The following is a 22,062-nucleotide window of genomic DNA, read 5'->3' as shown; positions in this document are numbered from 1 at the left end:
CTTAGCATCTATTGTTGTAATGCTATATACTATTTCTTAAAATAAGAACAAAGAATGGTGCAGAATAACCCCATACCCACTTTTTTCTTTGAACTAATTTAGACCAGAATTATAGTTTACCCACTTTTTTCTTAGGACTACACCGTTTTATTCCAGCTTTAGCGCAGTTATTCGTTCAAGTTCCCGTCGTCACCTGTTTGCAGCAGCTCTCTCTGTCCATTAAAGTACAGTGAGGAATCCGAAAAGCTCCACACTCACAGACTTTCTGTCCAAAGTGGCGGGAATCATCCGCCGCCTCGCGCCTCTCCAGCCTCACAGCCGCATCCCGCACGTGATCTCCATGGAAACGTCATCACGCGTATAGGAAGTCATCCTGTTGCTATAGCTGCGCGCTAGCTGAGCATGGCAGCGAAGGTAAGCACTATTCTCACCAAGAACAAACCTTACTTTCCTGTCATAGAGTGTGGCTCATACCTGTCCAGCTCCGTGAAGCAGGAGTTATCAAACACACACTCACGCAAGAGCTGTGGCCCCGCGGAGACACTGCGATTAGCCGGTAACCTTCACCAAGCAGAAGCCGGCAAAATGGCTTGCTTGTTAGCCTACCAGCTAAAGTCCGAGGTGAAAGCTAACTTAGCCTTTCTCAATGACGTTTCGGACATTGGCTGTCAGTTTATAAGCCACCAAAAGCGGCAAACCGCCAAACGCTGTCCGTATTCACTAAACAAATCTGTCTGTGTTCGCTGTCTTGGGCAAGTCCTGAAGTTAGCAAGGCAGTAGACTTGACTGAGGTTAGCATCATAGGTTACTTATTTTGTAGGGTACCCAACATTCTGCAGTTTCAGAATGCATCAGGCCGAGCCGGGGAAAAGGTGTCGTTTATAACCTGTATCAGGACTATTATCGATGTTTTTGTCGGTGGAATCTGAGGTTGCTCTCTGCTTTAAGTGATGTGTTTTAATCCCTCCTACAATTAAATGACTGCGCCAAACCAGTGAACCATATGAGCGAATTATGTGATACGTAATCATTGTTACAGCTAACCATCAACCAAAGCACCCATCAGAGTGTCTATGTCCAAAGGTAGCCAGACACCAGTTCTATCAATTGTCAGGTAGAGAATAAATCTCCCCGGCACTTAAGAGTGGAAGTGCATTCTCTGGAGTGATGAAGGACCATTGAAAACCTTTGGGATGACTTGGAACGCCATATGTGATCCAAAACGAGTCATTCAGCATCAGTTGTGGCTACATTCAATCAATTTCATCCATTCCTCACAGCAGTGTTTCATCAAGTGTAAAACCTCCCCACAAGAGAAGAGGCTGTTCCCTCAGCAAAGTGGGGACAAAGTCCCTATTTATACCTTTGAATAAACAGGTGTCTACCAAATTTTGGACATATTGTATATACCTTTACATTTAGGTTGTGATAAAACACCAATGGCACAATAACGTGCTGTTTATTACCTCTCTCTCATAGGTAATCACTGTTACTTTAAACTGTCATGTCCCAGCATGTATTACATAGAAGCAGTGGACCACAGAGGGTAACAGTGTCAAGTGTGCTGAAAGGTATTCATAGAAACAGCTGAGCAGAATAACATTTTTGAATATCAGTGATTGAGTGTTCACTTATTTTGACAGGTAGTTGTAAAGAGGGCTGACCCTGCCGAGCTCAGATCCATTTTCCTGAAGGTAAGTCAGGACGCATCTCTTTCAGGGGGCTACAGATCAGAGCACTGAATGGTGTGGCCCAAACATGATGCAGCTGCCAATATTGCATTACCTTTGGCTCATAGTCCAGAGACAGAGCTTTAATGGTGTTCAATGAGCGTATTCCTCTTTTTGATGTAACCATGTAATGAATTTCTCATTACAGAAAGAAAACCTGAGGATTAATTTTAAAATGCAACCAGCACTGTTGTTGAAGGACTGTTGAAGCATCACATTTTTTTGCCTTCACAGTATGCCAGTGTTGAGAAAAATGGTGAACACTACATGTCTCCAGAGGACTTTGTGTCCAAGTTTCTCCATGCTCACACAGACATAAAACTGTCTGAAGAGGCCACAGCTCTGCTGGCAGGTGTTGTGAACCAGACCAAAAATGGGTGGGTGTTTCTTTCTTTGTTTTATTTCAATCTGAGTAGATCATAGTCTACTTATAGATTAATTGTCTTGGGTAACAAAGGACTATGAAATAAGCATTTATTTATATAACACTGAAAGTGCTAGAAATCCAAAACTAAATGTGAACGTGGCCGCAGTCTTGTGTTTGCAGTGTCTTTTTGTTCTCTTAATCACTCAAAAGACAAAATTGCTCCCACTACACATATATTTTCTGATATTTGACCCACCAGTTTAAATGCTATTTTAAATGAATGGACAAAGGATTCAAATTCGGAGGTTTTTAATGTTTTCTCAGTATAATTCATGACCTCTTGTTTTATAACAGTGCACTATACCCAGCAGTTATAAACAAAGCTTTTGTTGTCTGATGGTTTGGCATAATGCAGCAGTATCTTCCTTTTTTTTAATCCTGTGCTAGAATAAAGGGTCAGAAATCTTAATGCACAACACTGCACTCAGGTGCAGATCCATTCAGTAGGCTGATTCCACCCCTTTTACATTAATATGTATGTTTTTAATGATACATAATGATGGCCAATGAAATGTTAGGGTAAGTCAAAAAGATTGTGCGTTGCCACGGCAACCACCTGGGCTGTGGTGTGCAGAGTGCATGTGGTCATGCTGCACACATTATTGAGGCTGCTTTAAACAGGGAGAGGCACACATGCTCTGTAATTGCCTGTGCCATTCAGCTGCCGTGCATTGTGTGACTTTGGGGCTGGATAAATGGCTGCATCGCAGCTATTAAGGGATAACTATTAGAGAATCATGGCTTGAGCTCTGTATCTGAACCTCATTTGGTTATTTGTAGGGGTTCGAATAATAATGGGAAGATTGTTGGATTAAGTCAAACAAAAGAAGAAATGTTTCATGTTTACACAGATTCCACTGGCAACAATTTACATTTTATATTGCCTTATGTTGTACATTTAGTGTTATTGAATGTTGCATTTGGTAGAGGCAAACTGAGTATAATAGCTTCTTAATGGTGTTTAATACATGCCATGAAAAGAGTTTATTTATAATAATTCTGTCATACTGATTTTGGCATGTATGCCATTATTAGTATTTTAAAAGAAACCCAGCAGAGCCCAATAAATGTGCACAATGTAGACATTACAACCACATCATTAACTTACTGTGAAAAAGGCCTACAGCCTTATATGTTTATTTAGCAGTGATATCTAGTATCACTTGAATAATACAGTACTGTGCATATATCTGAAGAGATAAAATAAAAGATAATTCATTTGCACAAGGAAGGAGAAAGGCAAAGCAAAGTAAGAAAAAACAGGAGTTTCCAGAGTCTGTATTCAACAAATGATTAAAAGATATAGAGACTCTAGGGACTATTAACTATCATGTAGGACCTAGTAGACCACCAAAACTGTCACCATCATTGTGTGATGCCATAGAACCATTTTTGGTTCCCTAAAGAACCTTTCAGTGAATCGTTCTTTGGAGAACCATTTTTTTGCAAATGAGATGTGTCATTATAAAGAATCTTCACAAAATGTAAAAGCTCTAGAAAGGACAGTGAAATTAGTAAAGAACCTTTACATTTTGTGAAGGTTTAAAAGGTTCTTCACATGAACAAATCTCTTTATCAAACATAGCTCTTTAGGGAAGCAAAAAGGTTCCTCTATGGCATCGCTCAACCTCTTTATTTAAAATGTATTAGAAAATCAAGCTCCATTATTGTTTCATAACTGAAAACAAATCACAGGTGTTTCAGTCCATCCTTCCACTGTGGGAAGACAATTCAACTCTATGAGTCTGAAAAGATGTGTAGCTGTCAACAAGCTGTTTCTGAGAAAAGAATATAAAAAAGAAGGGCATTTGCACATCAACCAAAAAAGCTGCTGGTGCTCTCAGTACAGTGCACTGACCACCTCAGACTCCAGACATCTACATGATTGAATGTGTTTGGGAATACTTGGATTGCGAGGAGCAGAAAATGCAACCAACGTCTGAGACTGAACTTGTGTAAAAGATGTGTGGAAAAATATCCCTGCAGATTTCTTTGAAAAACTGAAAAAATGTCTCCTTTATAGGATGGAAGCTGAAGTAAAGACAAAGAGTGGACACACTAAATATTGACGAATGTGATGTGGCATCTAATTGTTGAGGCCTCTGTATAATTTTGTTTAATATATGTTTTCTGCTTTTTTGTCCCTGAGGCTGAAAATTGAAAAACGTAATGGCTGTTTTGACTGAAACATTAAATAAATGAAGAGTGTTCTCTGACTTTTGCACAGTACTGTAGGTGAATCTAGAAATAAAATAGTTGCATCAGTAAATAAAATGATCTGCTGACTAACTGCTTAGATCTTTAACTGGTTAAATATGCATACAAACAAAAAGCCAGTTTTATTTATGTAAGGAGTAGTATATATTTTACTGAGGAAAGAAATCTTTACCTGTACTGCAGTGCACATTTTGAAAATGGCCATCTGCTGGTAATTCTGTGCTTGTTTGGTGTTTGTTGAATGTTTCAGAAGTAAAACTGTTTCAAAAGTGATGTAGATTTCCATCTGATTTGGATGAATAACTTTCATGAGGTGGACGCAAACAGCGCGCAGCATCTTCGGCCTCCTCCTGCGTATGAGGAAATCAGGTGATATAGTGACATCTGTCAGGCACTGAATCACTTCTCTTTCATACACTCGGCCCTGTTTGGGAGGCATCGCGCCAGCGTTTTCGAAATCAGTCATTCCGCACATGTAGACATCCCTGCTGACTCAAAGATCTGTCAGACACATTTTGAATCTTTATTTTTCCTCCTCCCTCTCCATTTTTGATGAAAAAATTCTTGAAGTGTGAAACTCCATAGTCTCTTGGGGGTTAAAACTTTGTAAAGAGGACATGCTGGGAAAATAGCAGGCCGCGCCCGTGTGCATTCAGCCTGGTCTGAGGTGTGCACTCAGGGAAAGCTAAAACAGCCAGTGTCCCCTCTGCAGGGTTGTCAGTGACAATGACAGGCCCGGAGCTTATTGAAGGTGCTCTCTCCTCACCTGTCATGGATAAAAGCCACTACGCTAAGCTACTGCAATAATAAGTCTGTAAATAGTGTTTCTGCTATCTTTTAGCGACAGTGTTTACCAGCACAGGATAAAAGCCTCCTTTCTGTGCTAGAAGCCATGCGGTTTAAAAGGATGCAGCTCTCTCAGGCATAAATGCACCTCTACATGATATAACAATAGATTATAATCTGGGGATCGAGTCATATATGTTAAACTCAGACTGTGAGGCTGCAATTATAAAGCTTTTTTTCTTGACTGACAAAATTCATGTTCAATAATGGCCATACAAAGGCCAGAGTAGCTATAGTACACAGAAATGGAAAAAAGGCATATCAAATGACCACAAAATGAAACGTGCTCATTTTCCATCTACAGCTCTGAGGTTTTTGTGGTTAGAATACATGATAGTGGAGCTCTTGCATACACCAATGCAATTGGGATTCTGAAGGGGGGGCTTGAAGGTTGATTCCCTTGTAAGATGTTCCATGACCTGATGAAGCACAATCCTGTAAACAAGTGGTGCAAATAAGTGTAAAAGAAAAAACAAAGAAATTTTGTGCACTGCTGTGCTTCAGAAAGGAAATGTCTGCCTCCTGAATTCCACCTTGTACATCATTAAACAGACGATTTGTTGGTATAGGAGGGTCATAGACAAATGAGGGGCATGGCAAGAATGCATGTTTTTACATAGAGTAAAGTTTTTTCTGGTCCTGTGCCATATTAGTTGATGGTTGGAAGATGTTCTGCATTGATTTGATTATTTAAAACTTGATATGGATGCACCACATGATTTCCTTTTTTTTTAAGTCGTTTTCCAGTAGTCAGGGCATTGCTAATCAACCATCATGGGCCTCATCCTCTGACAGTGCCTTGCTTCTTTGAGAGCCTATGTAACCTAGATCTTCTCTCAAGTCTCATTTCAGGTGTGTTAGTTCTCAAATAGAAGCGCCAATTACAGTGCAACCAATATGGTCTGATCGGTACGAGACCAGCGCTGCTGTGAAATATGGCAGATATTTCTGGAATTAAGGCACATTTGTTCCGTAGCAAAGTTTAAATCGGCTGCATTCTTCTTGTGAAAACAGCAGCCATAGCATGTTTGCCTTTGGTTTTAATCACTGATGCATGGGCTCAGCGGAGTGGCTTTGTGGCCCGCCGCCCACTCTAAAGCAGCAGGCTGCTGTTCTCAAACTGCCAGCTTAGTTAATAAAACAACTGCTCTTGACTCTGCAATATGCCTGATTTTGCATGCTGGAGGCGTGTAAATTCTCAGTTCCTTTGAATTTCATCAGTAACGAAATTAATTAGAGTGGCCACGAAAATGTAATCATTGCTCCCTGGAAATTGAAATAAATTAGAGATGCACGCATTGGGGACTGCTCATTAGTACTGACCTCGCGTAATTACTGTATCCATTTGTGAAATTCATAATGGAGTTGAGGCAACTTTGAACTTAGCTTAAATAAAGACTAGATTGCACAGTCCCCAGGGTTTCCTGTGAATGTTCAAATGGCTTGTTTGATGAGGGGTGTGTGTGTGTGATTGTGTGTATGTGTGTTTGCGTGTGTGTCTGTGTGTGACAGAGCGAGAGAGGGAGAGAGAGAAGAGGAAAAGTGAGAGAGTGTTGGGAGATATCACCAAGTTTGAAGTATCAGCATTAGTGTAATAATAGCTAAAGCTTGATCTTATGGGTTAGGCGCAAATCTTGTAGCGTGCTTGTGCACCTACGTAGCAGATAGATGCATTACGATTGCGACATGCGAATATGCAATTTTACTGAAAGTTTTATTGCTCCATGTAATCATTCTACGTACTGTATTTCCAGTTATTTTGAATTGGACTGAGAGCTTTAACTGTTGCCATTTTCAGTGCCTGAGGTAATGACATTTGACAGTCAAATTGGAAGCACTTCAATCAAGATTGCTATAGATGAATAGCCTGTTATGTCAATTTGTTTTGTCATTCACTTAAGCCCTGTGCCTAGAATTGAGACTGGACTGTGTATTTAGATGTTTTGTACATCATAATTTTAGGCTGATAATTACAGCTGAACAAATCACTCAAGTGTCAAGTGTTCACAATGAAAATATGTGCTACCTTTTTTGTTTCACTGCGAGAAGCAGTAATCAGTGACTGATACCCACTCATCATACAATAATGCAGTGCTGGGGTGTGCTGGAGCTGCTTCTAGCCTGTAAGGCTGTTTGTCTCCCTCCTCCAGGCTTATCTCCTTTCAGGAGTTTGTGGCCTTTGAGTCCGTGCTGTGCGCTCCAGATGCCCTCTTCATGGTCGCCTTCCAGCTCTTTGACAAAACTGGCAACGGCGTGGCCACCTTCGGTGAGTGCCTTTTTATGTGTCATATTCTTTTATTTTTAGCAAGCCTGTTCTCGACAGAAATGTTACGCTCATCACACTTTATTTATTCAAACAACTGTTAATTATAGTCTGATCGAGCTGTTAGACAGTGTTTTCCATCAAGAGAAACACTAGCACTTCATTGATCTGCGGGCTGAGGGACAACGCTTGCTCTTTAAAATGCAGTTCACTTTCATTTGGTGCTCAGTTGACATGGGTTTTCAAGTTCAGCACCCATTAAGCTGACAAGATGGCATAGAGAACTAGGACAGAGCGATGGGGATGACACCTTCACCACGGGTTGGAGATGTTACTGTCACTATTATCTAAATGCTCCAGGGCGCCGTGGCGCACATCCACAGCCACATGTGCATGTTTCACATTTCCCTAATTGATTTAAACAGCCCAGTGTTTGCTGTTGTGTAGTTGAGACGCATCAGCTCGACTTGATTTCGGATGCACAACACATGCTGCTTATGCCCAGAGAGAAAGAAACTTTTGTTCTAATTGTTGTAGTCAGTAGGGAGTATGATCATTTAGCTTGATAATATTATGCATATATGTAAATTCTCCTATCTAAATTGATCAATTAGGTATTTAGACGTGATGCTTCGGTGTCGTAATTAAAAGGTCTGATGTTTTACTGTGACTGTAAAGGTTAATTAATACTACAGCTTGTGTTACAGTTCTTCTGGGGGAGGGGAAACTAAGAAGAGTTCACAACTGCTTTGACATATAATGTCTTGTATTCTTGTTTTATGCTGTTTCAAGATACTTTTACCTAGATAACAAATAGCTTCTGACTGAGATTGTGGTCTTGTCAAAGTCATTTTCTTGTGATGCGTTACAGGGTATGGCTACATGCAATGCCTTTGAAATGTCAAAGGCTTCAGGACCCTCATGTTTATAATTCTCTTAATGCCATTAAAAGGCTTTAAAGGTGACTTGTTATTTTAAGGCAGTTTATTTTTCCCTTCAATAAACTGCCATTTTAATATCACATTGAGCTTTTCATTTTCGAAATGAGTTCAATTACGGAATGATTTGAGTCAACCCCAGAAACCAACCCCCCCTCCATTCCCACAATTCATAATTAGGTGAAATACAGTTAATAAACATGCAGTCTGAAATATGTGTGCCAGCTACTCGACTGTACTCCTGCCAAAGAGATAAAAAGGAAGAAAAGCTTGAGTGTTGACAGCTCCATAAACGCAAGCCTGGAACAGCACTACAGTCAAACTCTGTAGCAATGTAATATATTTATTGCCTCATTAAAAAGAAAACCTGTTGGAGCTGTCGTGCTCCAAGGAGAATGGTCCTAAGTAATATGTGCACCCTAGTAATTTCTTTCTTTTTACCCCCTCATAATCTCCATTGCTAAGTAAAAAATTCACTGTCTGGACCCAGCGTACTGTGAATTTTCTCATTTTCTTTCTTGTTTCATTGTAGTTATTTATCTCATGAGTAAGCATGCCATTAGTAGCTGTCTTGGAGGATAATTAAACATTAACTTTTGCTGCTACAAGCTATGAGCTTGTCATGCAGTCTAATTTTATAGACTGCTTTCATAGCAGGTAACACTGTATTGTAAATTATAGCGAGCAGATTTCGAAACCTATGTTAAATCTGGTGATGGTCTATACAACAGTATAATATAGTTTTGCTATAGTATTACTATAATTAATGTACTTTCTATAGCAAAACATATTTTATCAAAACATTTTGAAATAGACTGAATATGCAATGTTTGACCACTGATGTATATTTCAGAGGATGTAAAACAAGTGTTTGGACAGACTACTATCCATCAGCACATCCCCTTCAACTGGAACTCGGAGTTTGTTCAACTTCATTTTGGCAAAGAAAGGAAGAAACACCTGAACTATGGGGAGTTCACCCAGTTCCTGCTGGTGGGTACTGTCATTGTTCTCTCTTGCTTCATTACTTTCTATCTCTCTTTCTCACACAGACATCATCTCTGTCGCCTTATTATCTTTGTTTTTTGCTCTCTCTCACACAAAATGTAACTGGTTTAGAGATTAAGTCCATTCACTTTCACACTTATCATTGCACAGAGAGCCATTGCCTTTACCTAGAAGGCAGTGATACATGTATTTGTTGCTTGGCATAGCCTTGTTGGGATTGACAGAGAGTGGAGTGTTCTGGGCACAATTTCCCTTTGCACAATGAGCCATATTGACCTAGTTAGTCAATAATGAAACGCTGGAGTTATATTCCAATGCCAGCATTTGTTTCTCATTAGGTGACGTAACCCAAATACAGTCCAGCGATTCCTCTAAACAGGTAGACATTCTCCTCCATAAATGATAGTATCACTGGTGCTCCTGCAGTCTTTTGTATTTGCTGCATGCGAGCCATTTTCCAATATAATGTCTAGACCTGAAAGTGGCAGAGGGAGAGTAAGGCTCAACTGTGCCAAGTTTGCATCTACACTCGCTATATCTGAATGAGCTTTTTATATTGCACCTAACTTGGTCCAGATGGTTCTGGGGAAACATACTGTGAGAAACACACTGATATTGTGTTTGTAGCCAAGACAGAATGAATTTTGTCTTCAGGACTTGCTCTGTCTGACTGCAGTTTTTTCCAGTATTTCAGGACTGTTACAGTAATAAGTTTAGTTTAGCTATGAAAACTACAAGTTTTATTAAACTAATTTAAGCCAGTGAGTTGATGTAATTTCATGGTTATTTGTTCTCTTAATTAAAATTTATCCAGAAAATTCAGTTACAGATTGTGTTTTGTCATTTTCCAGTTTCACTGCTATCCATGTTAAAATTACCATAGCAAACTGTCATTGTAGTTTATGATCATCTATGTGATACAGTACTCTGTAAAAGTCTTAGGCAACCGAGGAAAATGATATGTAAAGCCATTTATCTGGGCAATAGAAATAAACTAATTAACGATGCATTATGATTTGATGTGTGTGTGTGTGTGTTAGCTTAACCATTTCCAGACCTCTCCTTGAGGAAGCCCAGTATTTACAGTTACCATCCAATTCTTGCTTCAGAGAATCAGTCCTTCATTAAATTAAATCAAGTGTGTGGCTGGTGCAATTTAACAAACCTATGCAATGGCTGAAGTTCACATAGAAGTCAGGAACCAAACTGCTGTTCTTCTAACTCTATTCTTCTTTTTAAGACATTAACACTTAAAAGACAAGAAATTCTTATATTATAAATGCTTATGTTTATATATTCCACTGTTATGGAGTGTTTTAACTTAGGAAAACACACTTTTTAAAAAAATGCTGTTAACAATTGAAATTGTATATCAAATGTTAGAAATATTTAAAATCAGATATAGTATTACTATAAACCATTTAAAAATCTGTTACCTCGTATGTGTTACTGAGTGCTATTAATATCCATTACAATAAAAGTGCAATACTATATACAGTGTTATAAAGGCATGTGGTACTGCTGTCCTCATGTCCTGATCTAATCCCACTGTCCTCATGAGAGGTATATTTGTACTGAATGAATAAACCATGTGTTTTGAATTGGGTGCTAATAAAGCAGCTTCGGTTCAAGCTTTGCCTTTATTAAGCCCACCCTCCTATACACTAGCAACAAGGAACCAGATGGAGATGTGTATGATGAAATTATCTGGAGAATGAGTGCACTGGAAATTTTTCACTATGGTTTTCATACCAATTTACTCACAATGAAACCCAGAAATTCTTGAAATGACATTTTTTCCCCCATAATGGTTGGTTGCATTTCAAGGCTGACTCCATTCTTTCAAGTGTGATATCATGCTCATGTCATGATATTGGCATAAACAGACGTGGCACATGACACCATGTCAGAGTTCTGGCTCCTTCACCAGAAATAGTACCAGAAATCAGACTTTCTCCAACATCCAGCAATGTTTTTAACCTGACCGGTGTTGATGAAATCCAGAAGACCTTGGAGGGCTTTTTTTTCTAAGCAGGCGTTTTATTGTTTAAATGTGAATTAAAAGCAAGCGCTTGAATTGAAATAATCCAAACAGAGGTGGCTCGTCAAAAGGTTTTATTTGAATCCAAGGACAATTAAAGTAACAATAAATGCTGAGGCGGTTTCAGCATTGGCTTTCAGAGGCTTCGACTCTCCCCCGCGAAATAAAAACCATGTTTCTAAAACACTCACAGTTGCAATAAGTTAAGGTTTTAAGAGGCTAAAACTGTAAACAGTGAGGCCCTGAGTCATGGCTGTTGTGCAGTCCCATGTGGTGGTGGCTGTACCAACTCTGCAAAACACAGTCCAGCTCCCGTTCTGGCATTTTTTTCCTCGACTTTTCAACACTTTTTTTTCCCCCCCTTTCTCACCACTCATTTTTGCTTTTGCTAAACGCTCTGTATGTATGTAGACATAGGTTTAATATGGTTCTTTTTTAATTCCATAACTACTTACATGCTTGTATGTAGGGGTGGACGATTTGATAATATTTGTCGTTATCATGAAAAGTTTTGTTATTATGATACACAGTATGCATTTCTGAGCATGTTTTGCATATCGTCGTTAGAGAGGATAATTAGTCCTGTTTAACTGGATTTAGTATAGTAGGAATGTTGAATAATAATCATTGTGTTCATAGTTTTTGACAGTTTTTAAATGTGACACTACATTTGTGTTTTGTGTGTCAAAATATTGTGTATTGTGAAAAATTATGTAAGTATTGTGATATACTTTTTTCATATTGCCCACTCCTATTAGTATGTATTAGCTTGGTTACATTATTCACTTTTACAGGCAGCGTGTTGTTAAGCATTAGAATAAGTACAACTTCAATCAATCCAGTGACTCCTCTCACTCTGCAGCCTGGTTTATTTGAATTATTATACTGTTTGTTCTCTGGATTGAGAGATTGACTGGACCTTGTTGCAACATAGTATATTATTATTATTATTATTATTATTATTATTATTATTATTGCTCCATAGTTGATGAAGTGGTTAGTTTAACCAGTTTTACTCTGGCCCAATAGGTTGCTCATCTCTATGTAGTAAAAAGTACTTGAACAGGCCCAGCATTTGTGAAATCTCTTGAGAGACTGAAGACATGTTTACCTATGGCCATTATTGTAAAACATGTGAAAGTTACTGCTGCACAATTGAGAAACCTCTTAAATTGCTACACTGCTATGGCAAAGTAAACTAACTCAAATAATATTTCAAATTAGTGCATGCCTCATGTTTTGAAATGAAAAGTCTTGCCATTGTTTTCTATTTTACAAGTTTACTGTTATTGGTGTGGTGGTTTATGAGGGCAAAAAAATACTCCAAGATACAAATAATGTATAAAATATGTAACTAACATGTCATAGTAAATTCTGTATGTCCAGTCAAACAGAGCTGTGTTGGTTCTGCAGGGAGAACATAATATCAGGATTACCTGATGGCAGTGGGGCCATATGACTTTACACTCAGGATTAGCCAGTGACAAAGCTGGGGTAATTTTTCTGTCATTCCCTTGTAATGCACTGGGATAACGACACAGAGGTAATAGTGATGTTGCTGTCACCATTTAGTCTGTCCACATCATATTTGTATTAGGTCTTGACCAGTATGTCTGCTGACCAGTAATATTGGTTGGTATTGAGCCTGAAGTTTTCAAAAAAAGCAAAAATCCTGACTTTAAAGCGCCAATATTTAGTGGTTTGCTTTAATGAGAATACATTTTTTATAGGGAAAACGATCATATTTTTACAGTTTCATGATGACTTTCTCACTTCTATTACAGCAATACAAGCTGAACTAGTAAATTTGAATACAAAACACCATCATGGTTAAACATGCAACAACAGCATACAAAACGCAACAAAGCCTAACCTCGGCGTGAGGATATGTTACATAAACAAAAATTAACATTAACCAACAACCGTGAAGAATGCTATAAAGTTTCGCCCCACACTACAATATTGATATTAATAACACGAGTTTTTGTTGGTTGACTATATTTGGCAGCTCACAGTTTACAAGTGACAACCATGGATGTCAGTAAAACATAAAGATTCACCGAAATGAAAGATGAGGGTTAATGCCAATATCCAGTATTTCTCTTGAACAAATCTGCTGATGCAGATACATAAACATTTATAAAATGTAGAATTTAGCACTAGATCCACCTGGATTGCTAAAGAAGGTTAACAATCATGTGTATAGGATTACAAATGCAGTAAAATGAATAAAATGCAGACATTTTAGCACAGTAGCCCAGCGTCACCTAAACATTCTGCTCTCCTGGAGTACAATAAATACATCATCAAATATCAGTTTGAATTATCAGTCAAATCTAGATATCTGTCTTATGGCCCTGTTCAAATTATATGTTTTTTATTACATTCTATACAGGGAACAAACTTAAATATGAAAGATAAAAATATATTTTTTCTGCATTTTCAGCATTTTTAATGCACAGTTTCTATTTATTTATAGTTTGCGTTTATAACTTGAGTTTAACATAATGCAAAAAATAAAGTATAAAATATGGCATAACCATATTCTGTTTAATGTTTGACCATATTAAATTATATCAGCTGATATTATCATTTACCTGAAGTTTTAGCTCCTTAAAATTAATATTGAAATCGACCATAACAATGTCGTTGGTTAGGCCCTAATCTGTATCACTAAACAGCCAAAATCTGAGAAAGAATGAATTTTTCTCACCGTACTAAAGCAAAGCCATGTCTCATCTACAGTCAGCAAGTTACTGTAACTGTCTGTGTGCTGGCACTTCCACAGGAGATGCAGCTGGAGCATGCCAGACAGGCGTTTGCACAGAGGGACAAAGCCAGGACTGGAACCATCACCGCTCTGGACTTCAGGGACATCATGGTCACCATCAGACCTCACATGCTCACGCCATTTGTGGAAGAGTGCTTGGTGGCAGTAAGTCAGCTCCCTTTGATAATTTCCTTGTTAGCAGAAACCAGGCGTTTACACAGAGTTAACCAGGCAGACAGGCCATTTAAGGATAAAGCGCTGCTTCAGAGAGTGCATTTAAACATGTGTGGCTGAAGACATGTACCATGCACAGATGTATGTTTCTGTTTGAGCTTGTGTGCGTGTTCGTGTCTGTGTAGTGGCCTGTTTCGTAAACATGCCGTGGAGTCTGTCATTTTCTCCACAGTATGTGCCTTATAAACCTCGGGGTTCTGCCATATGTTTGTAAACACACACTTACAAAGCCATTAGAAATAAATTAAAGACAATGTGCTCATCAAACCCAGTCTCCGCATACGCACTCCTTTAATTCAGATGCTGTGAAAGAGGAATGTAAATTGTAGCCTAAATATTTTCCTTACATTATTTAGTTTGTTCCTCTTATGTCTGCACTCAGAGTTGTCCTGACTAGTATTAACTGTTTCAGAACAGTCCATGTGAGGATTTTACAAATGTCTTCTTGGCAAAGAGAGAGCCTTGGCTTGACTGTTTGTTTTTGTGGCTGGGGATCCACATCACTACTTCTGTAAAGCACACAGCGCCATCTAGTGAGAGAGAGGACTGCTTTAGCACGTTCTCCCAACCCCCCGCCAGCCACAGAGAGGGAATATGTATGTTCTTTCACTAAAGAAAAAGTTCAGTCACATTCCTACCCAAAGCCACCCAGCAAAGTCTAGAACATTTCAGTTCTTTTTATTTAAATATAAAACAGAAAAAAAATATGTGCATTTGGCTGCTTTTATCTGTAGCGTACTGTGAACATGAATGTTTTTGGGCAGCAGGAATATAGCCTATTTTCACGGAAGCTATTAAAAGACTTACCTCATGCTATTTTTTCCACTTTATACGTCCCTCTTCTCATAAAACAACTTAATTAAAGTGCCCCTCGAGCTTGAATCCTTATGAAATTACAACCAGTTCTCTTCATGGAACTCTGTTGCAGTGTAGCTACACCTTTAACTAGCTCACCCCACCGAGTGCTAAATAAATACATGTGGAGTTTGACTCATGGTTGTCACTCCTTTAGTTTGTTCGGAATTCTGCACTTTTTCTTTATAAAAGAATGTAATTGTGTATGTGTGTCTGTGTTTTCTTTGTGTAGGCAGCCGGTGGCAGCACGTCACACCAGGTCAGCTTCTCCTACTTCAACGGCTTCAACTCTCTGCTCAACAACATGGAGCTCATTAGGAAGATCTACACCACCATGGCAGGACATCGCAGAGATGTTGAAGTCACTAAAGGTTGGTGGTGAAAAAAAAGCACAGCCTTGGCTTCTCGTAAGGCCCGGCTTCTGTCTTTGTTCTCCTTCTGTCTGTCTGTGATGACCAGCAACAGCCTCTCTCGCTCTGTAATCACGTGTTTAAGTGCAAGGACAACAGAACTTTAAAAGTGGCAGAGTCACGTGCATGTTCAGGTTATAGGAAAAAAGCAGCACCACAAATGTAATAAATCAGAGCCATATTTCTTTTTACCGCATTGGATTCACTCCACATGTATTAGTACAGCGAACGCTGTTTTCTTTTTTTCTTGGCTTGTCTTCTCCACTGAAATTTGTAGCAATGTGTAGGTTTAAACCCTTTTCACAGTAGCCAGAAAATGCTATTTCTACCTTTTTTCAGAGGCCCCCCAGATTATGTACTAGGCGTCTTCAGTAATGCTATATCCTTATATTTCATTGAAAATGTGCATGATTTACAAAATGGGAACCAATCTGGATTTTTGTCTTCATAGGTGAGCAAGTCAACGTTTCAGTTTTTGATTGAATTTAAATGCTATTTTTTGTTGTGATAGTTGTACATGATCATTTTTAATATAAAGAAAGCTGTTGTGCTGTCTATCTTTTTGTGGTGTAAGTTGTTTTCAAAGCAGAGGGTTCTCACCCCTCCCCTTTAAAGCCTCAATGCTCACTAGCATCTCAACACAGATTCTCAACCTTTTACATACAGAGAGCCAACAGTGTCTGGTTAATCTGTTAACAGAATTACAGGGGAAATAGTTTTATTTGATTATATTATATTAACAGACTATTTTTTTTCCACTGTTGGACTGGTCACTAGGAGGTCAGCAAAAAGAGGTTAAACACTTCTGGTTATGTTAGGGAACAGCCCAGCACATCTCTTTCATGCATTATAAGAGCTGCACTCAATCGACAACACACACCTCAAGAAACTCTTCAATTCTTACTAAGCGTGGCCAAAGCATTACGTTCTCTCCTGTTATTTTAAAACTGTATGAGAAGCAACAGGATTGTAAACCAGTGCTTATGGAATCATGTCTCAGTTCTTTAATTCAGTTCCTGCTCATGCATTCATTTTAAATTAAGAATTTTGCATCACTGTTCATGAACTTTTTCCAAAATAGATCAGTCAGATCTGACATTTTCACCTCTCAAAGCCTTTCAATCCTCTGCTAGGAGTCATGAGAGAGAGAGAGAGAGAAAGTATAAGAGAGAGAGCTTATGAACTGTTGACCTGCAGAACTGCCCTCGTAGTCTGGCCGCTGTGCAGCTCTCTTTTTTGGACACTTTGCAGCACACTACCGTGCCATTCCCACAGGGGCCGCTGGCCGGCATTAGGCCGTACTGAAACCTGTGCGTGCGCGGCTCCACATTTCTAGCTGACCCTCAACTGATTGGTTCCGTATGTGGTGAGTGGCAGAGTTTAAACCTGCTGCAGCATCAAAGCATCTCCATCCACCACAGCAGCATGCACAGGGCTCATGCTGTATGGCCATAAATCCACTCCGCACAATGCATTTTTTCCTATCATTCGATATTGATAAGTGTTGATTAGATACATTTCCTAATTCTTAATGTTCAAGGGGTATTCCGCCCTAAAATTAGCAATAAATATGTCACTTGTCATGTTATATGGTATTCTGGAGCACAGCATTATACCCCCTAGTCTCACCAATTTGACAGAATTCATGATTTTAAATTGTTTTCAAATTTTGTTCTCTCACTACAGTACCCAGCATGCATTATGCAAAGATGTCATACAGCCATTGGGAATGGCTTTGGTGCTCAACCAATCCCCTCTGCTTGCCTGGCTACTTATCTGAAGGCTAATGAATAAAAACAAGCTAGCGTTAGTGTGACTCGGGAGTATAATCAATTGCCAAACAGGATATACTTGTGGAAAATATAAAGAGGCAAATGATTGGTTAGTGTGCTTGAGATCACCCTGGCACTGCACACGGGGCACCAAAGTTAGATTGTTTGTCCAGACTGAGTCTGTGAGCAAAATGACTACCATTCTTATCTTTCTGAAAAAGAGTGTCTGCAAAGGTGATCTATTTCATCATAAAATGTTTAACTTTGCAAAAACTAGTTCATTTTTAAGGATGTTAATATACCACAGAAATATTATATAGCAGTAGATTTGGCAGCATTTCAAATCAGGGGACTACTAGAGGGATTTAAAAGCTATTTCACTGGCATATCCATCAAAGCAAATTGTAAAGAAAACAATTTTATCTTTATTCAGGAGAAAAGGGACAGCAGAGACAGTTTTTTAACCTTTAAGACAGAGAAAAGGAGCCCAACAGAGGTAAGGATATAGATAGCTCAGATAGTTACATTGCTGATTTTACCTTTCAGCTTGTTGTCCTTCATAACTCTGATCATTTCTGTCAATCAAGTAATCCATTTTCTCTATTGTAATGATGATTTGAAGACAGTTACTACAGTAACATAAACTGCTCCCAAAAAATCCACCTCTCCCACTTTCAAGATGTCACCAAACAGGTTTTCTTTATGTCTTTATACCTGAAAATCACCTTCTAAAAATTACTGCAGCATTACTATAGGAGGAAAGAAGGCATGGTTGCAACTAATGTAGTGATGGAATTTTTCATTCTGGCTGGAGTGTCCTATTAAAAGTATATAGTGTTTTGAGAATACTGAATAGTATTTCAAGACTCTGAAACCCTCTTTGTAATACACAAAATGATCAAAATAGAACATAAAATAAATTAAATATAGTAGTTTACTGTCCATACCTCCATGAGTTATCTGTCTAACTCTTCTATTTGTAATGAACTATCTAACTCCTATCTGTCATGTTTGTTTGTGCTGTTGCAAGTGAAGGACTACACTTCTTTTCCCTCCCTGTCTAGTGTATGAAATGCCCATATTTCCACCTTGTGTGCAACATGGTAGTTTTATTGAAAATGCCTCAAATGCATTATCGATATTGAAAACTGTTAAATATTGCTATTTAACGTCTGTCATTCATTGCCCAAGTCTTCTATACGCACATGTTCACTGTCAGAAATGTACATTTTTCATTCGTCAAGGTACAAACTGTAAAAATGTACCTTCAAAGGTAAAACGATGATTTGCGCAGTGCTTGGAAATGTACCTTACACAAATGAATTCAGTGTACTTTATGTCTTTATGGGCACTATCTGAGCAAAAATGTCAGAAATAAAAGTAAAAACAAATTGTAGTCGCAGTGTCCTATTATTTTGGATTGTATGAGTTTATAACAGTAAGTTAATATGAAACCAGATTAATTTCTGTGTAACATCATTGTGGCTCACATTAGTGGATTGTGTGTGTATGCTAGAGATGTTAAGAGTCAGGTGCCCGTGCAATCTGTGATTGTGGCCCTCTTCACACTCTAGAGCATGTTTAAAGACGGGGGTAAGCTGAGCTCGGCTTTATTGAATAGGGCTCTGTGTAAGAACACATGCTGCCCTTTTAAGAGTAGTCACTCTATACCAGTGTAGTGGGAATCCCACTGTAAAGCAGCCTGCCTCATCCTGCTCATTACCACCCAGCACTTAACCTTCACACTGCACCGATATTCAATACCTCACCCCATTCACTCATTCAACACAAAATCCAGCCTCCCTGTTTGCAGCGTAACAAATAAACAGGGATGGACAAGGAAGGCCTATGGTCAGTGGTATGCTTAAAAGCTTACAGTGGAATGCTGTAAGGAAGTTCCAGTGTAGCATTCAGTTTTCTGTAGTCTAATTATGTCTCCCTGTTTTGCTGTCTCTGTCACTCAACTTTTCCTTTTCCACTCTTTCAGAGGAGTTTATCATTGCTGCTCAGAGGTTCGGTCAGGTGACCCCCATGGAGGTGGACATCCTGTTCCAGCTGGCTGACCTCGCTGAGCCACGCGGGTGAGTCAGTGCCGCGACTGGGCCTTGCCTACTGAGTCATCGTCTGAGCACATGCTCCGTTACTGCCAGCTTCTCTGCAACACTCAGAGATGAGGGTTTGAGACCTAGCTCAAGCACGCTTCAGTTCCGCCTCTGAGCCTCAGTGCCCTCGCAGGGCCCACTTGTCACTGTCGCTTTCTAAAAATTGGGTCGCTTGACTCTGCTGTAATTATATGGGAAACAGTTTGGTTTGTAGCTGAGTTTCTTTCTCTTGCATTTGCATACTTCAAGGAGACACATCACCCTCATTCTTCTGTGGGCTATTGGGATAAAATATCAGCCTACAGTAGGGTTGCATGATGAATCATATTTTTTTATTGCCAATACATGATAAACACATCGAAAAGGGCTGCAGTAAAAGCCTGAAAGTTCATCAAAACCTCATTTAAAAAGTGATCTCTGAAACACTTCTGAAAGGGTGGGATTAACTGCTGTAGGCTGAATAGGTGGATATTTGTAACTGTATTGATTTTGTGACATCACAAAAAGAGTGAATTCAAAATATTTTTGCAGATTACTTTCCATGTATGAACTGGGGAGTGAATAGTATGCTGTGTGTTTACATACTACATCAAACTGTTTTATTTAAAAAATGTTCAATTTTCAATTATTCGATTTTCCACAATATGGGCCCTTTTAAATAATCACATTGCTCAAATTAGACTACCTACACACACAGCGCCATAGTGAAATATTTTATGCCGTAGACTTTTGTGCATAGGTGACATGATTAGAGTAGAACCATAGAGAGGCAAAGACATGCAAAGAAAACACTTGTGAATAATCAAACAACTGCACGTTGTTAATTCAAGAACTGCTTACTGCACTGAAGTGAGTCAGACATCATAGGAATGAGCAGAAACTAAAGGTAGACAAAAACTATTGGAAAATATTTCGTCCCCCAAATGTTGAAATTTTATAGGGTACTTTAATTGTAACGAATCACATCGTCACAGCAACATTCAGCACACAACTCACATTGTTATAGGAAGACTATATCGCAAAGCACATTTTTTTGTCCATATTGTGCAACTCAAGCATACAGTGTCACTGCAGTAGACATGCATACATACACACTTTAAGCATAGCCTAATACAGTCATTTAGTACCCAAACTTTTCAACTGGTTAATCCATGGTCTGCTCATCACTAGTTTACACATTGTTTTCACAATAATTATGTTTACATAGAGGTGACTTAATTCTCTGCCCATGGTATAAAAATATCTGCTTTCTGAGGCAAAGCATCAGCTCAGCATTTCTAAAGGGCAGGAGGCCGTGGCATAGGAAAGACCATTTGACCGTACATGACTGGCGTCCCCAGTAGCTGTACAACATTCAGTGGGTGGTAATTGCTTTCTAGACAATATTATTTCTTTGCCATGTGATATGGTAATAGGCCCTACTCGCTGTAATTGGAGATGCTTGAGATAAGTGCTTCGCATAGATGTTATGCTTTGAAAAGGGAATGAAAGGTATGGGAAAGGCACATGGAATGTTTGGAAGTCACAGCTTCTGTTTTGAAGGTAGTATGTCATGATGTTGAACAGTTAAAGCACTGTTGAACAAGCTGATAATAAATGAGTTTTGAATTGTTTTCTTTTTTTCTTTGCCCTCCATAGCCGTGTTGGTTTAGTTGACATCGACAAGATTGCGCCTCTGGAGGAGGGAGCCCTGCCTTACAACCTTGCTGAGGTCCAGAGACAGGTAAGAAACAGCAGTCCAGCTTGGGTGCTGTTGAGGCTGTTTTAATATGTACAAAATGTCTCATTATAATTCATATGGGCTGTGTGGCATAGTTTTAATTGCTGTCCTTGAAACACTGATGGCTCATGATATTGTTTTCTTCCTCCACCACCCTGTCATAAAGAGGTTGGGTTTATAAGGTCTGAGTGCTCCTTCAGTTTAGCTGTTTTTGCAGTGAAAGCTGTGATGTGCATTGTAAGTGATTTTAATTTAACTTGCTACTGAAAGAACAAACGCAGCCTCTGGCCCTGTGGTATTTTTCCCAGCAACGGTTATGGTACTGTTGCCTTTTGCTTGGGCCAAAGCAATGAAAAAAGAGAATATCTGAAGCTGTCATCAATGTGCCGAACGCACATATAAAAAGTTGTAAATGAAATGCAAGCCCAGCAGTGGAGGAAAGTTATCACTCTCCGTGGGCAGCTGGGGGGAAATGAAAACAGACAAGGAGGGTTGAAGACTCTGCGGGGAGATTGGAGTCAGAGAGAGAGAGAGAGAGAGAGAGAGAAAGAGAAGGGATGCTAGATGTGCCTTTTTATTTTGTCAGAAGCTGTGCTTCCAGACGCACTGAGGGCTGAGTTATTCCTCCACGGCGGGCCGTCCAGGGCAGGGGCCCCGAGCAGAGACGCCAGTCCCACCACAATGAGCAGCTTTGGGTTGTGGTTTGGGCCCTCCGGGCTGCTGGCCAGC

General features: G+C 39.2%; 1 protein-coding gene across 1 annotated transcript in view; it reads left to right on the top strand.

The window, feature by feature from the left end:
- The first annotated feature begins 353 nt into the window (after positions 1 to 353).
- LOC118805575 (calcium-binding mitochondrial carrier protein Aralar2) overlaps positions 354 to 22,062 on the top strand; it is a 47,704-nt gene continuing 25,995 nt past the window's right edge. The window contains exons 1-9 of the mRNA XM_036566463.1: positions 354 to 414; positions 1,644 to 1,694; positions 1,965 to 2,107; positions 7,371 to 7,486; positions 9,275 to 9,414; positions 14,259 to 14,405; positions 15,562 to 15,700; positions 19,499 to 19,592; positions 21,252 to 21,336. Coding sequence (XP_036422356.1) covers positions 403 to 414; positions 1,644 to 1,694; positions 1,965 to 2,107; positions 7,371 to 7,486; positions 9,275 to 9,414; positions 14,259 to 14,405; positions 15,562 to 15,700; positions 19,499 to 19,592; positions 21,252 to 21,336 — 927 coding nt within the window. The 5' untranslated portion in view covers positions 354 to 402. The remainder of the gene's footprint in view (positions 415 to 1,643; positions 1,695 to 1,964; positions 2,108 to 7,370; positions 7,487 to 9,274; positions 9,415 to 14,258; positions 14,406 to 15,561; positions 15,701 to 19,498; positions 19,593 to 21,251; positions 21,337 to 22,062) is intronic.

This window comes from Colossoma macropomum, unplaced genomic scaffold (genome assembly GCF_904425465.1).
Source record: "Colossoma macropomum unplaced genomic scaffold, Colossoma_macropomum, whole genome shotgun sequence".
Classification (NCBI taxonomy): Eukaryota; Metazoa; Chordata; class Actinopteri; order Characiformes; family Serrasalmidae; genus Colossoma; species Colossoma macropomum.
The sequence above is the reverse complement of the archived record's forward strand: the minus strand, read 5'-3'. Positions and strand labels throughout refer to the sequence as shown.